Source organism: Genypterus blacodes, unplaced genomic scaffold (assembly GCF_046128005.1).
Source record: "Genypterus blacodes isolate CSIRO-AG114 ecotype Tasmania unplaced genomic scaffold, CSIRO-AGI_Gbla_v1 ptg000067l_1, whole genome shotgun sequence".
NCBI lineage: Eukaryota > Metazoa > Chordata > Actinopteri > Ophidiiformes > Ophidiidae > Genypterus > Genypterus blacodes.
This window is the reverse complement of record NW_027466879.1, coordinates 3,430,303-3,447,500: the sequence shown is the minus strand read 5'-3', so window position 1 is coordinate 3,447,500 and position 17,198 is coordinate 3,430,303. Positions and strand designations below refer to the sequence as shown.

Here is a 17,198-nt window from a genome sequence, read left to right as displayed (position 1 = left end):
AGAGAGAGACAGACAGAGAGAGAGAGAGACAGAGACAGACAGACAGAGAGAGAGAGAGAGAGAGATCAAACCCTGCACACATGAACGATCATCCTCCAACCTATTCTGTCATTAAGCTTTTGAAGTATTCCTCTACCTTTTGTCCTTCCTTCCTCTACCCCACACATACCCGTTTCCATTCAGCCGGATCATTTCAAACCTGCACACACACACTTTGAAAACGCCATTCAATGTATTGAAACGAGCGCTTCATGTCGTGGCTTCGTTTCGCAACCCAGAAAAACTACAGAGGGAGGCAGAGACAAAGGAGGGCGATTCCTTCAGCTGAAGGGCGGAATGGATTTTGGAGGCTTTGTGACTGAGGGAGAGGAAGAGTCTGTTTTAGAGTTGGCAGAGCAAAAGATGACATTTGTCAGCTTTTTCCTTTTTTTGGTAAAAACAGTCTACAAAATGTCTCATAACCAAACGCTCATTGTTGTGTTAGTTAGTTTGTTGGCTTACAGACATAGTTGGCTCATAACTCGGCATCAGGGTGCCCGTGATCTTAACGAGACGAGCATGAACCATACCGATGTGTCCTTGAGCCAGGCATCGCATCCCTTCCAGCTGTATTGTGTTCTGCGCTCTGCTTTAGCACTCTGTTAGTGTCGTTCCTGCTGAGTATCCACTGAGAAACAATGTAGTGGTTTTGGTGATAAGTAGATTTTTTTCTCCTACACTGTGTGTGTGTGTATGTGATGGGGAGTGTGTGACAGACGTCGGCTATCAGGACGGAGGTGGACGAGATCAATATGAAGCCAGAGAACCTCTCTTTAATCAGAGACCTGTCCTGCTCTTTATTGGGAGAGCAGCGGTCTGTGAAATGGCATAATGGCGTTAAGACACACACACACACACACACACACACACACACACACACTCCCACACAGAGGCTAGGAGGAAAGAGAGACCATTGAGACCTTCCCTACATCCCACGAGCACTCTACGCTATAATTACTCCTAGAAAGACACACACACACACACACATAATGAATGCAGGTGGTGTCATACAGGAATTTTCCATTTTACAAGTTCTAATTAATAGTTCCACTTAAACATTGCAGCAGCTCACAGTTTAACAATCTCTGCATTTTTTGACACTTCTCCTTATTCCCAAAGTTTGCCAGCTCAGTTTCCACATTTTTATTTCCACTGGTTTTCTGTCTCTCTCCTCTTATGACAGATTCCTACACACACCACTTTTATATTTTAGGTCTACAACGTCAAAACTGCAGCCTGTGTGTTATTGGCAGTGTGTGTGTGGAAGGAAGGATAATCTGGTAGGTTTCTTTCAATGTCACAGATACGGCAGACGGTTGTCAAAGTAAAGCACAGTTACAAATCTTAATAGGCCCTCTAAAATAATGCAGTGGCAGAATAATGTCACACACACACCCCCGTCTCTCCAAAAGTGATGCGGAGTCCTCAGCTGTATCGGGCGTCACACCACAAGTCCTCATTACTGTCCAACTAGGCTGAGACGGGTTGATTGAGACAAATGGCTTTCAGTTAAAAGTGTTTTACGAGCTCAGCACCTATTTAGTGACCGGTAATGCCCCTGCAGATTGGGGGCGATGTCACCGTGGAAGAGAACACTCCCCAGTACGGCACAGATCCTCCCGTCCCTTTGTTATGGGATGAGTGGACCTGGGGCTGTAATTGTTTTTTAATAGACTGTATTTCCCTGTTAGTGATGGGCTCATGTGTTGTGTGTGTGTTTTGTGTGGACAGGCTCTGTAGGGCTGCCCCTTCCTGGTGTGGAGGTTCGCATTGTCATGACCAACACAATCGGCACTACAATCGTCGAGGGCAACCATCGAGAGACTCAGGTAATCATGAATCAAAGCGTCATAAACAAGTTTACGCTGAAATCAAACAAAGAATAGAATCGGCAATCGCTATTCTCCATAATTGTGTCCCAGGTTATGAAAATGTCTCCTTTCTTTGTGTCTGTGAACACTGCAGGTGTGTCCCGGTCTGGGGGAGAAGGGGGGCGAGCTGCTGGTTCGGGGTCCGTCTGTCTTTAAGGAGTACTGGAACAAACCTCAGGAGACCAGAGAGGCTTTCACTGATGACGGCTGGTTCAAAACAGGTACCGACCCCTCTCCCTCCCTCCCTCCCTCCCTTCCTCCCTCCCCTTGTCTGTGAGTCGTCTTCATTTTACGCTTTGTTGTTTCTTGCTCGGTAACATACTCACACACACACACACTCTCTCACCCGCTCGTATCTGAGTTGTAACTGTCAGAGGGATTCGCCGAGAGGAGCACAAGGAAGCATCCAAACATCTTCAAATGTGCCACCAGCCGCATTTTCAGAGGATGATTTTAATGGTTTGAAAAGTCCAGCCTATGAAACGGAAAAGTGTGTGTGTGTGTGTGTGTGAGTGTGTGTTTTAGTGGAGTATGAGCGAGTGATAAATGGACTATGTGTGTTTTTGGTGCTGCAGGGCATTTTTTTCCTCCTAAGTGGTTGTGACTGCTCTGGGTCATGAAGAGCCAGGAATCGCTCCGTTTTCTCCCCCTCTCTCTCTCTCTCTCTCTCCCTCCCTCTCTCTCTCCCCCTCTTGCTCTCTTTCTTTTTCTGTTTGTGTGTGTGTGTGTGTGTGTGTGGTAGCACAGAGCAGAGCTGTCATCAGAGGCTCTCTCCCTACAGCCCAGCAGTTCTCTCTGCACCCACCTGCCTTATAGCAAAACCACTGGGAGAGGGGGGCGCAGGGTGGTGGGGGTCTGTTGGCATGGGGAGGGATGGAGGGAGGGAGAGCAAGAGAAAGCGTTCAGGGGCTTTGAATCGTCACGTAGAACACAGAAGACGAGCAGGAAGCAAAAGCGTTGGAGGTATTGTTGTTTGGAGAGGTAATGTAAGGTTGGTAAAGAGGGTGGCATTATAGGCAAGAGAGATCAAGCAAGAAGAAGGTAGAGATGGGAGATGGGGAGCGAGGGGAGGGGAGAGGAGAGAGTGATGCAGGGTCAGGCTGTGGGAGAGCAGAGCAGAGTGTGTTTAATTGGCTTTGCAGGCTGGAAGGACAGCGTTCCAGAGCACAGCACGTTGCTGTCACAGTCCATTACAGCCACTGGCCACATAATGAGAGCCCATGCAATCAGCTCCCCACAGACCAGTCCCTCAAGCCACTCACACACACACACGCTCTCTGTCGGAGGCTATTGAGCAAATTCCTTGCCCACCTGCCTACACACACACACACACACACACACACACACGTAGGCAGTGAGACATGTTCTGTTGATTCACTGATGGACGCAGGCTCACATCCTTCTTGCTCTGTGCCCTTTTGGTGTGAATCTTTACGGACGGCGACGTGTTTGATGGAGCCTCCTTAGCTTCTCTCTCCCCTGTCGCCCTTACACCTGCTCCCCGCCTCACACTCCACCTCTCTCTTCAGCTCTTATCCCCGCACTCCATCTCTGACTGGCTAACTCTCTGCTGGTCTCTCGTCACCGGTCTGACAGAGATTTCTGCGCCTGGCTCTTTCTACATCTGACAGGGTTTGACCTTTGGGGTCGTGGAGGAAAGATAACAGTGAACTGCATTCCAGGGATGTGAATAAAAGTCACTTAAATGCATTCATACCCCATTTTGACCATTGTGAACTTAGACTGTGACACCCTTCACACCCTACCAACTCCACTTCCAAAGCTCTTAACCGCATAAAGATATATTAGATCAATCGCAAGGGAAATACACAGTTAGTCTCCTAACATCAAAGAATGAATTGAGGTATTTCTGCACATCAGTCTGTTGTTATGTGAGCCAGCAGACTCAGAGTTTGAGCTGGAAGGAGATGTAACACTTGAAAACCAATTTAGTAGAAGATGTCATAAGAACCACTGTGCTCACACTGAGATCGGGTGTAAGATCAAGCTTGAGGAGAAAGAGAGGTAATAGAGATGAATGACAGGCGGAAAAAAGGAAGAGGAGGGACACGAGGAGCGGCTGAAGAACAGGCGAGTGTAAGAAGCAGAGGAGGAGTTTGAGAGAGCGTGGATCAATAAGTTCTCCACCGGTCAGAGGTGTCTTCTAGAGTGCAGCGCTGCATGACTGGCAGCTCCGAGGAGGATCTGTCACCTTCCTCCTGAGTGCTCGCTCCCTCCACTCATCTCCACAAACATCTCTGAGCACATTGATCCCTTCCCCGCTTTTTTCTCCTGTATTTTTTCCCCCCCGCTCGCTCGTTCTGTCCATCAAAGCTCCAACCTCGGTGAAACAAAACGGTAGGGTCGTCAAAATCAGCAAGTCCAGGGTAATAATGAGAACGGAGACAGATAGCAGAGTGCTTCACCTAGAATGGATTGCGGGTGTTCAGAAATAGAGCATAAATAAATGTATGAATACATAAATAAGTAAGGTTGAGTGGGAAGCGAGGAGGGGGCAGAGGCATTAGCTATTCTCTAAATGTTGAGTTTTAGCGGTGAATAATGGAGGCTTGGTTTTCGCAGGCAGTGTTTGGGGGCCGGCTATTAGCCCTGCCTGATCTCCAGCGACAGAACAAGCTGCTGGAGACAAGATAAGTGGGAGAAGAAGTTTGGTTTAATTATTTAAATAATTAGCTCCACGACGCTCAGGCGAAGGGACAGGAGGGCCAGCGACAAAAGGGTTAAACCTCTCCAACCAAACACAGGGACCGTCCTAGACAAGAGGAGGATCTTTGTCTCCACTCTCCTCAGGCCTCACCACTTGTTTCAGTGAAGTTAGTTGACTCAGTCAGGTCAAGCAGGCGTTAAGCGCGGAGGGAAAGGTGAGCTTCGGGTCTGTGGGGTAACTTTTAGAATTGAGGCTCGTATCCCACCGAGCCTTTGATAGTCATTTGTGCTTTGCTCTTTTGCTCCCAGCTGCGCTCTCCTCTTCCTTCCCTCTGTGTTTCCAAAGTCGGTTTTCACCCCCAGTCACAAAGTGTCCTCCTAACTCCAATGGCAATGCAATTTGTCCAAACCAGCCGTCCCTTCCTGTAACGTTTACAAACACCGTCTGACAAACCACGGCCTTGGCTTTCTTAATACCAAGGTAAAAACTGTTTCACATAGGTTTTTGTCTGTTAAAAGTATTTATTTGATCATTTCCTATACAGAGAATAGCCCTAAATCTTTACATGTTCTCCATAATCATCCTCCCTTCCTTCCTTCCTTCCACCCTGTATCATTTCACAAGAGTCTAATCTAAGTTTGAAAATCAAGTCTCCTCAGTGTTCCGTCTTCATAATCGATGAGTTCTTCAGAAGCCCGCCCGCCTCGCTCGACTCCATATCAGATTTGTGTGACACAATGAAAAGCAGCCGCATGTAAACGGCAGTTAAGTAGTCTGCTTGACGAACGTGGCAGATCAGAGACAGACATCAATCCTGGAGTTTGGCTTGTTATCTGCTGGTGGAGAGGCGACCCAGCGAGGAATAAAATCAGTAACATTAACATAAAGCAATTCAAGCTCCTTTAATTGCATTATATTAGACAAATTAGATCACTCATCCAAGTGCAAAGTGCCTTCTTGTACAATATTAATTACTAAAAAAGGAGCTGTGACAAAAGTTAAGGATGATAAATAATGTCAGAGCTGAGATTTCACTGCTCGGCTGTCTGTTATTTATCCTCATTAACTCTTCCATCTCGACGTTGGGGCTTTAATGTGGAACATTAATATTCATATATGCTAAGTGTTTACAGTCAGTCTGAAAGGAGGCATGCCTCACATTCAGACCTGCTTCATCTGGGTACAGATAAGGCTCTCCTCTTCACTGTCATGGAGGGCACTCAGCTCTACGCTGCAGAGTGGGGGTTTTCACTCCTAATGAATGAGGGGAAAGATTGGGCCTCCACTTGTAGATTCTTAGAGATTCACCTTCATCAGGAGCTCTTTAAACACCTCAGCGATAGCGGCGCAGTCAAATACCGTACACAAACATGGTATTGCTGCGGAATGGGAATATTGTATCTGTTAAATGTTGACTTTACTGAGAGACAAACACACAGGAACAGCTGTTATCAAACTCAATCTGGTTTCAAATGGATTTGTCAGCCTGGATTGATGAATCTGAATGGGAGGCAGCTCTAGTTTCTATACACCTCCTCAAAAATTAAACCAACCATAGATCGATATTGCGATTGTCTTAATCTAATTGAACAAATGCAACGTTGCTCCAGTCTATTGCAATAACCACAGACATGTCAGGATAGAAGGAACTCAACTTTCTTTTCTGTGTGGTTGCCTCTTTCCTTCCCTAACACCTTCAGCATTGATGCCAGTATCAGACAGACTGAAGTGTATTTGTGTGACACTGGCTGTGGCCTTTCTTAGATGTCACATTCTGCCCTTTTCATTCACTTGGTTTCTTACGCCTGCACCTCACACTGCCGTCACCCTGTGTGTGTGTGTGTACCCTGTGTGTACCCTGCGCTCCTTTGTGTCCCGAGCAAAGAATCACACACTTCCTCAGTCCCTCGGACGCCGACGGAATTAAATGCAAATTCAACAAATGCCGCAATTTTCTGCAATGCTGCATAACTTTCCATTTTACTGCATATTTACCACATTAATGTCCATTCCAATCAATTCATTTCTGTACATTAGACACAAACACATCACAGTAATTGGACATGACTGTGCTGACACAACAAAGAATCCCTGCTTTGAATCCTTCCCCACACATTTCCTTCTTCTGGAATCAATAACTGTTGAATTTATTTCCCTAAACGTGTGAAACATTATGAAATTAATAATGTCATGATTTTTATGATTTTGGGTGCGACAGAGCCATCTATCATGTTCCAGACAAAGATAAATTGTAGGACTTGGAGAATGCACTGGCGCATGTCGCTCACTGTTGCTCATCTGTTTATCAGTGGAGTTGATTCAGAGTCGTGTGCACACGGCGACTGTCAGGGGAGGAAGGAGGAAGCGTGCGTCTTTGAATAAAAAGGTTTTTAAATGTTACAGAAATGACACCATTACTCTAAATTGCTCTTAAACTGTTTATAGTGGACTTTCAATTCCCCATTTTGTTGTTTTTTCCTCTGTTACACAATCACAATTCCTGCCTTCAAGTCACTCGTATTGTGGTTTGGCTGAAATGTAAATCTTGCTGTAAGTGGATGAAGTTTGTCTCAAAGCCGGCGGTGACATTTCCCTCCTGAAAGACATAAAGTAAGGATGGAGGGCAGAGGGAACTTCTATTAAGTCTTTACTGATCTGTTTTTATTTCTCTTTTCCACACTGTGTGCCTCCGCTCTCTTTAATGCCTCAGAATGAGATGAAAGCCCAGTGCAATTAGGCTTCTTATCGTTTTAATTAAGAAAGCCATTCGGCCATATCTGCCTCCGACGCCATAACATATAATGGCAGAGTCTCTGATGCCTGAAGTGGTGTTTTGCGTGCGCATGTGTGTGTATGTACAGTATGTTTGTGTGTATATGCGTGTGTGCGTGTGCGTTTGTGCGTGTGTGTGCGCGTCCAAGTAGCACAGTTCCCAACCATCTCTCTCCCCCGCCCCTCTTTCCTTCCTTTTATCAGTCTGCGTTCTGCAATCGCTATTCCCACTTGTGCCTCACTCCAGACGTGCTCTTCCATCCCTCGTTATTTTCCCTCTCCTCAAAGAGACGAGGTCAAAGAGTCCTGTATAAGCACTTCAAACTCAATTCAAGTATATTTCTCTTCCGCCCCCCCCCCCCCCCCCCTTTGTCAAACACTCCTTCATTAATGTTCCTGGCTTCCCTTAGACTTAAACATTTGCTGAAGTGACAGATGGATTGTTTGGTCTTTTACTATTTCAGCTATTTCATTTCTCTCTCTCTCTCGCTCTCACACACACACACACACACACACACACACACACACACACACTCACTAGCAGCCTATCAAAGTCCATGCACACTGTGTTTTCCCCCCCATATTCCTTTACATAAGAGGAGAGACGTAGAGGGAGACTGCAACTACCCCTTTTATTGGTGTTAACACCCAACCAAGCTCCTCTACTCCCTCCTCAGCTCTCTCCCTCTCCTCCTCTCTCTCCTTCTCTCCCTCCGTCCTCCCACTCCTCCCCTGTTACCCTGGCCTATCAGTGCGGAGCAGTGGTCTGTGAAGAAATTCCCAATATCTAAATTTACACACTGTATCAATCTTGTTTAATAGACTGGAAAGCTTATAGCCGCCGCGGCAAGCCGGCAGAGAGGGCAGCGGTGATAAATTGTCGGTGTGCAGGCGACAGCCGCCCGTGATGTATAATGAAATATTTATGATTTATCCCAGCTAATAAACTGAAATGAAGTGCGTGATGTATGCGAACAGATGGGCCCCTCTATTGATGCTGAGGCACAGAGGCAAGGAGGAAGAGGAGACGGGGAGATAGGTGGAGCGAGGGAAAGAGGAGATGCTGTGAGAGATGCTCCAGAGAGGTGGGAGTATACAGAGTGAGCAGGGCTAGTGAGGAAATATGGAGGGAGAGGATGAGGAGAGGATGGGAGAGGATGGGACTGGAGGGGGAAGAAATAGAGCAGTGAACATGTTGGGCTGCTGCTTGAAGAGGAGAGACTGAAGAGGCAGGCAGAAATACAGAAGGGATAGAGGAGTGGAGTACAGAGAAAATGAGAGGATGGATGAGAAGACAGACCACCATCAAAACAGAGTGTTGCCCCCGACGATGCTTCATTGTGTTGATTCCAGTTAAGCGCCAGCCATTTTCTCTTATTGCTTCTATCCTTCAGCTGTACTCTTGTTGTGTCCTCTCACTGGAGTGGCCTCTCAGACCTTTATAACCCCGCGGCTGACCGGTCTCTCCCCCGCCTTCACTCGGCCCTCCACTGTCATTACAGCACCTGCTTAACCTCCCCTCATCACAGCATCTCACACACACACACACACACACACACTCGCTCAATCACACACACACACACACACTTACCTACTTGCCCATCCATTCCCTCCCCGGTCCCCAGGTGTGGAAGCACCACCTGTAATAATCCAGGAGGACTTCCTGTTCCTGCTTTTTCTTCCCTCCACTCCTTCCTTCCCTCCTCTGTCCATTTTTCTCTCCCCTGTCTCTCTCCACTCATCCATACTGACCCATTTCCTCTCCTCATCATCCCCAGGCCCAGCTGAGCCCCTCACACCACATACTGTACTTAGCCCCCCCACACCTGTTTCCCCCAGACACCAAGAGAGAGAGAGAGGGGGAAAGAGAGAGAGTGTAGTAGATGGATGTGGCTTTCTCTTTCCCTCTCCATTTTAACTCGTCATAAAAATCTCATCCTCAGATTCGAGGTATTAAGCGTTCATTTTGTTTAGTGGCCGTTTATTGAGGTTGCCACTTGATACCTTTATGTATACATTCATAAGGTGCATGTCTGTACAGAATGTCTGTGTATGTGTTTGAGTGAGTGTGAGGGAGAGAGAGAGAGAGATTCCATTTATGTTACAAGGTTTGAAGCTGAGTTGAAGATGTGAATTGGAACCCTCCATGTTGTGTGTTGTAGGAGACACAGCTGTGTATAAGGACGGAGCGTATTGGATCATGGGCCGCAGCAGTGTGGACATCATAAAGAGCGGCGGCTACAAGATCAGCGCCCTCGAGGTGGAGCGCCACCTACTGGCTCATCCGGACATCACAGGTAAGAGAGGGAGGTGGCGTGTGTGTGTGTGTGTGTGTGTGTGTGTGTGTGTGTGTGTGTGTGTGTGTGTGTGTGTGTGTGTGTGTGTGTGTGTGTGTGTGTGTGTGTGTGTGTGTGTGTGTGTGTGTGTGTGTGTGTGTGTGTGTGTGTGTGTGTGTGTGTGTGTGTGATGAAATGAGCTGTGAGAACTGAGAGGAGGTTTACTGACCCTTTAACTTTTCAGATGTGGCTGTGATCGGTGCACCAGATGCCATGTGGGGTCAAAAGGTCACTGCAGTTGTGCAGCTGAAGGAGGAGAAGAGTTTAACCTTGGATGAATTAAAGATCTGGGCGAGGTAAGTGCTCTTTTATTGCTCTAAGCGATGCATCATCCACAGTGTAACAGCTATTAGCTCTGGAGACAATATAAACCTGTGTGTCTGCAGAAAGGTGCCTTCATTATTCATTTCTAGAGGACTATGTGGGGAAAATAGTCTTATTATTTAAAACCAGCGTTGTGGACGATAGCCTTCAACCAAGGGGCTGCAAGGCTGCTGTGTTAGAGATCCACTTCATGTTTTATTACAGACTCAATGGTCCATGGAAATGAAAAACAAATGCATTAGATTGTACAAACTGGTAAAGTTGGCCGTCTTTGAGTTTGGCAGCTCTCCTGTTGGGTGGTTATCGTACGAGGGTCAGTGATGTACGAGCAGTCATCGGTGGAGATTCTGTGTTTTGCTCAAACTTAAGCAGGGCTGGAGCACGGACCCACAACTCACAGGTTAGAGGGATTAGAGCAGTCAGCGCTGGGCCACCTGCTACGCTCCAAAGTGCTCCAGGGCAGCAGGTGGACTCTGCGCCACCAATGGAGGCTGTGACCTAAATACCTCCTAACTCTGAGGAACCAAACAAAAAGGAGCCATGGAAGGTATTCATTCTTTTTAAAATTATGCTGGTCCAGTCTGGATTCCTTCTCATTCAAGGTGACAGATCTCCACAGTGCATTGTGTCACACCTGTGCTAAATGAATGAAGGCTTCTCATATTGAGCCAGTGTGTTCTCCATACACACCGGCCCACAAGGCCTCAGATCAATAGGGCGGGATGGGAGTGAAGCAGAGGCCACAGATGGACTCATGGTGGGAGCTGCAGGAAAGGCAGGAGATGAAAACGAGGAAGATGTGGACGAAGCTAACAAATGGTTGTTTCAAATGTCAGTTGGTTTATTGAGGCCGTTGCAGACAGTAGTCGGTAGTGACACACACACACACACAGCCCTGCTCTTAGGTGGGACTGAGGGCATAAACACTCCATCTTGTCTCCTTGTTGGACAATTTGCGACCCCCCCCCACACCACACCACACACACACACACACACACACACACACACACACACACACACACACACACACACACACACACTCATTTGTCCCCCATGTCCTCTCTCTTTACTTTCCCTCCGTCTGTGTGTGTCTGTCCTCCTCATTATTCCTCCCACTGCCATTACACTTGTTTATCCTGCTCTATGAAATTTGTATGAGTGCACATGTGGCTTGTGTGTGTGTGTGAGAATTGTTGGTTCCATATGGTGAGGGGGTGCTAGGTGTTACTGGTGTGTGTGTGTGTGTGTGTGTGTGTGTGTGTGTGTGTGTGTGTGTGTGTGTGTGTGTGTGTGTGTGTGTGTGTGTGTGTGTGTGTGTGTGTGTGTGTGTGTGTGTGTTGACCTGTTACATACACACACAGCATTTGCAGCCATGGGTGTTGCCAGAGGACGGGCAGTGGCAGCACACGGCCCAGTGCCGCTGCCTGGGTGTATTGGAGAGAGAGAAAGAGAGAGAGAGACATAAACAAGTAGATGGATGCTCACTCTTCAGTGCCCTGGCTTCAGCTGTCAGTCTGAATCTCTATCACACCCACTGTGCCCCACACTGGCTTGTATGCACACACTCACGTGTACACACACACACACACACACACACACACACACAATCACACCGCCTCAGAGAAACTGGTGACACGAGCCCCATTACACAGAAAGAGACGTGTATGTATGCACGCACATATACTCAGTCACACTTTACTCACTGAGTCAGAGAGAGGGGGAGACGGAGACGGAGACATCTGCTGAAAGAAGTATGTGATAGCAGCAGTATGTGTCATTATGCACTCCCTCCCATAAGCATGCACAGACAAAGAAACAAACAAACTAGGTTAGAAGATAGAAAGAAGGCTGCAGGCTCAGAGACTTGACGTAACAACCATGCACTCAAAATGGAAAAAATAAAACACTTTTAATTATCCCCGCCTTCTGTTTTTCCTTTTATTATTTGTTTTTTCCTCTCGCAGTGATTATATTGTTTTGTATGAAGGGAATTGTCTGTGTCTGGAAGGCGAATTGGGGATATTGGGGAGGAGAGCTGCATGAAGGACATTTCTTTCCTTATCTCCACTGCACTGCCACAGGGCTCGCCTTTGTTCTGCAATTGTTTTCTGTTTTTGTATTTGTCGCAAAAGTGCACTCGTGCATGTCCCCCCGTCCAAGCGCGCACATTCATCTGTGTGTGTGTGCGTCTGTCCTTGAGCACGACATGTCTGGGTCGGGCCTGTGTGTGTGTGTGTGTGTGTGTGTGTGTGTGTGTGTGTGTGTGTGTGTGTGTGTGTGTGTGTGTGTGTGTGTGTGTGTGTGTGTGTGTGTGTGTGTGTGTGTGTGTGTGTGTGTGTGTGTGTGTGTGTGTGTGTGTGTGTGTGTGTGTGTGTGTGTGTGTGTGTGTGTGTGTGTGTGTGTGTGTGTCCCTCTCTGTAACAGTAAATAGTCTTTGGTGTATAGATGTCTGTTTACTTTTTTTTGCAGGGAGCACATGGCGCCTTACATCATCCCCACAGGCCTGGTGCTGGTGGAGGAGATGCCAAGGAATCAGATGGGCAAAGTCAACAAGAGGGACCTTCTGAGGCGCTTCTTCTCCTGACCGCATCGCTTCACCGTCACCTGGTTGGAACGGCTCCACATCATTTCACTTTAATACATCAAACACTCAAAATCACTGCCACTTGTTTTCATTTAAATCATATTGGGTTGAATTTCTAGGTGGCAGCGTTTTGCAATCAGCACTTTGAAGATTCCGGTCCGCAGATATCAAACAATAGCTGCGTTACCATCCGAGTATTTTTATGCAAAGTTTGACCTATTGAGATAGAAACGGAAATGGCAAATATTGAATAAATCTTTCAAATACGCAACAAAGTGTCACTGGAGCGGACGCCTTTGGGTTCAGTAAAGAATTATAAAATAACTTTCTTTTAGTGGTATTTTGAATATTCTATTAAAACCCCAAATGTTTTTTTTGTACGCAAATTGCTTGTCCGTATTTTCAAAACTATCTCCGAGTTATTTACAGTCTAAAACAAATCTGGACTGAAAAAGGAACTGCTGTCGGCATGTAGGCTCATATTCTGTTGTCTCCTCCCGGTGTTGTTGCCAGCTGATACGGATACACAGTCAGATTCTGCCCCCGATGAGTGATTTGATGTTCCAATAAAGATAGTTTAACACAGTGGCACCTGCTGCTAAAGAGTGTTAGGAGTGCTGCGACGGTAGAACGCTTCATGAGTATAAACTGTGTTTACTGGTGTGATCAGAAATGATAGGAGGAGCGTTTTGCTGTTGTAAAGTTTGACTAGATTCATGCTTGATTACAGTGTGTCTGATAATAACGATAGAAGAGGTGGTAGGAATGTGTTTCATCATCTTTTAAAGCCGTACTGTAACCCTAACCCTGTACAGAAGAGGAGGGGAGAGATCAGGTATTTAATATTTTATTGACTTTGATGCGGTTGTACCAGCAGATCATATTTATGTTGTGGAATAAAATGAAAAGTATTTTGAAGTTATATCTGTTTCCTACTTTTTTTATGAGCCATCTTATTGTTGTTTTTTTCCATGTGTGCGTGTGTTTGTGTGAGTGTGTGTGTCTGTGCAGCTGTGGTTACACAGGTGTGATGAGAGCCTGGAGGCGGATTCTCCAGCAAGGCACAACACCACAGCTGGATGCCCTGCACTCCATCTGACTAACCCTCCCTCTCTGCTCACTCTTCTCACCTCTCATCCTTCCTCCTCGCCATTTCTCCCATCCTCCGCCTCCTCCGTCTTCATCACAAGTCAAAACAGATTGCGGCGGCGGCAGCACCAACTTGACTGCGCGACTCCTTCCTGAATGATCCCTGGCACGCTGCCAGTGTGAGCAGACAGCACTTGAAGAGTTGAAAGAATGGAAGAAAATATGGAAAAAATATAAAGCAGGAGTGATGAAGTGAAAGGGAACAAGAGCAGGAAGTCTTTGGAGGAGAGGGAGATGACAGAAATGAAGATTTGATCTGAAGACGGAGTGTAAGAAGTGTTGTGAACATGCATTATAGTCTGAAGAGTGAAGAAGAAAGGAGGAGGCTGAAACACACTCGAGATAAACAGTCATGATGAGCAGCCAGAGATGTGAGAAGGAAAGAAACACAAGTGTAACCCCCAGCCAATAACACCTCTTGTCCACACACAGACACACACATACACACACACTCCTCCGCCCACAGTCACCAGAGACCTGATTAAGAGAGCAGAGCTATCGATCTGTGGGCTGGCAGGCTAGGATGGATGAGCAGGCAGGGCTGCAGGAGCACCAGAGGACAGCTTCAGTGCCCCCAAATCCCCCCCCCACACACACACACACACACCACCGCCACCCACCCAACCACCCACACCAAAAGCTGGAGATTGGCCAGGGCCGGGGGGGCAAGCGAGGCCGCGGTAGCCACGCCAAGGCTGCAACCGTTGTAGCGGCAGAAACAAAACTTAGAAAAGCTGGTGCCTGGGAATAGTTAAGTAGTTACGCTGTTGGTGTGTGCGTGCGTGTGTGTGATGTTAGGAAGGCACTGAAGACTGCTGCGGAGGGTGAACGGATTCCTGTGCCCTGCCTGGCGCATGGGGGAGGGGGGGGGGGTTGAGGGTGAGGGGTAGGCTGGTGGATATTCCCCGGACTCGAGCTTGATGGAGTACTGGTGCCCTTGAACTACTTCCACCTCCCCTCTCTCTCTCTCTGTCTCTCTCTCAGACACACACACACACACACTCCCTGCCTGTGTTTGCTGAAGCGTGGTGGAAGAGGTTGTCTGCAGATGGCTGCTTATTGGGCCCCAGAGTCCTGCAGGGTGGGTTATGGGGGACACTGTGGAGGTTGTATGTGTTTGGAGGGACGGCGTTTGGGGCGAGCGTGGCCGGCGTTTTCCAAAAAACACAAAAACAGGTGATGTTACAAAGAGATAATGGAATATTTTGCCTTGAGCGGATGAGCTTTTGCTTAGATTCCTCTTCCTCAACCTCAGAGCCTCATTCAGAAGATGGACACATCATGTAATAAGAGGAACCAGCTGGCATCACAAAGCCAGATTTGTTTTTGTTATTGCATTAGGGACACTGATTGAATGCCAATTCATTCAATCATTGATTCATTTTCTCTACCTATCCCTGCACACACCAGGTTGAAGCCAGAGAGAGACTCTTGACGGTCTGCCGATTCTTCAGAGGACACACACACACACACACACACACACACATCTGTACCTACGTATGGACAATCAATTACCCTGCTAACAAACAGAACAAGGGACACAAGCACAGGTAGGATTCAAAAACCTGCTTCATGTTTGTTGACGCTATAGGCTTGTTTCTTTGAAATGTTCCTCTAATTCAGCTTCTCTCTCTCTCCACAACAGACCTGCCCGTCTATCTGCCCCGCACATGAAAGCCGTCCATCAGGAGCGATTCTGCAGGAGGCAGAAGTTCTTTGAACACTTGCTGCATAATAAACAGGTCAGAGTGTTTGAAGAAGACAAAAAGCCTTAAATTAAATGTATGGCATAGTAATTACATACATACAGTGTGTAGAGGAGAGGAAACAAGGCTGCAGATATACAGTCAACATCCATATGTGCTCACTTTAAACTGTCAGAGGGCCTGGAGCTCATGGTCAGGTGATCAGTGTGTCAGCGTCATGGAGGGAGAGGGGGGAGGCTTGGCTCTTTAGCCCTAGGGACGGACGGGATGTACACACACACACACACTCACACACACACACAGAGAGTGAACCCAGAGCCCCACTGGGCCTGTGTGGGTGTATGTAGCTGATGCTTGTAGTGGCAGGTTGTTGTTTACACAGAGCTCATGTTTATTCTAAAGCTACTTATACCTCGCTGGCTCAGCCGTAGGCTCGGCTCCTGTTAAACTCCCGCTGACTCTCTCTCTCCCTCGCCTCTGCGCCTCTCTCCGTTGCCCTTTCTCACTCTCTCTCTGTCAGTTTCACTTTGGCGTTCACTCTCTGTCTTCTTGTTTTCCCTCTCCCTCTCCGTCTCATTGAATTCATTATATTTGTCTTTTTGTCATTTTGTCTTTTCCCGTAGATTGCTAACGCTAATGGCTCGTGTTCTACACATTTACGAGTCGAGCCGTCGCTGCGTGTGTTCGCCGCTCAACAAAACTTTTTGCAAAATAAAACAAACCCGGGATCAATAGTGAATTATCATGTTCTAGCTCTCATAACTCGGCCCGCTCAACAATGGAGAGAGACAAGGTCACGAGAGAATAAATAGCAGGCAGACTAGCTAATGATCTATCATTCTGGACAAGCGGCTGCACCCGAGAGCCGGCTGGCTGACAAGATCATTAATAAAAGCTGCTGGGAGAGTGATCGATCGGCTTGATGGATGATCAGAGCCACAAATACTATAAAACACCTGGATGTCAAGCCCCGTCTGTCTGAAGAGCCCAGCCAGGGTACGGCCGCCTCCAAATATCCACACCTCGATAGGGAGTCATCAGAGAGGATCAAACCCTGACACACAACCTCTGTACTGTGCCAGAAAATGAATTCTGCCCGACGCCTCGTGTGTTGCGCGTGTCTGTTTTCGTGCGTAGCTATGGATATGTGCCTGTGTTCGGTGCTGCTCGGTGTGCAGTCTTCAGCAGAAGCTCAGTGTGAGAGTATCAGTGTAATTTGAAGTAGATCAGAGAGTCAGCGGGAGTCGTGGTGTACAGTCCACCGCCGTGTAATGGGAGGTATTTATTATTGACATGCTCACTTCGCAGCGTTACTGAGCTCTGAGGTGGTAATCTCTCTCTCTCCACCCTCTCCTCTCTCTCTCCCTCCTCGCTCTATCCGTAGCGTTACATTGTCGCTGTCATTTACACACACAAGCACACACACACACACACACATATATACACACCTTACTCAGCAGTTAATCTAGAATCGTAATCTTTTCAGCGAGAGAATGAGTTCAGAAGCAGTGTACTCTCCCCGCACGGCTGCACGTATCAATATCTGTACATTGATCTGGCCTGGCCTCTCCTCCTCCATTCAGCCAGATATAGATTGGTTTTCCCAGCAGGTATCTGCGGCCAGAATCTGACGGATGTGCGGTGTGTGTAAGGGAGGGAGGGGGGAGGGCGGGGGTGTGTATTGAGCCAGGGGTGTCCCACATGCCACTAGACTGTGTTAGAGCGCTGAGCAAAAAAGCAATGGGAGGA

At 47.4% G+C, this 17,198-nt stretch overlaps 1 protein-coding gene across 1 annotated transcript in view; it reads left to right on the top strand.

The window, feature by feature from the left end:
- acsf3 (acyl-CoA synthetase family member 3) overlaps positions 1-13,489 on the top strand; it is a 23,813-nt gene extending 10,324 nt beyond the window's left edge. The window contains exons 6-10 of the mRNA XM_076155259.1: positions 1,771-1,868; positions 2,005-2,131; positions 9,513-9,647; positions 9,871-9,982; positions 12,480-13,489. Coding sequence (XP_076011374.1) covers positions 1,771-1,868; positions 2,005-2,131; positions 9,513-9,647; positions 9,871-9,982; positions 12,480-12,594 — 587 coding nt within the window. The 3' untranslated portion in view covers positions 12,595-13,489. The remainder of the gene's footprint in view (positions 1-1,770; positions 1,869-2,004; positions 2,132-9,512; positions 9,648-9,870; positions 9,983-12,479) is intronic.
- Positions 13,490-17,198: the final 3,709 nt, after the last annotated feature.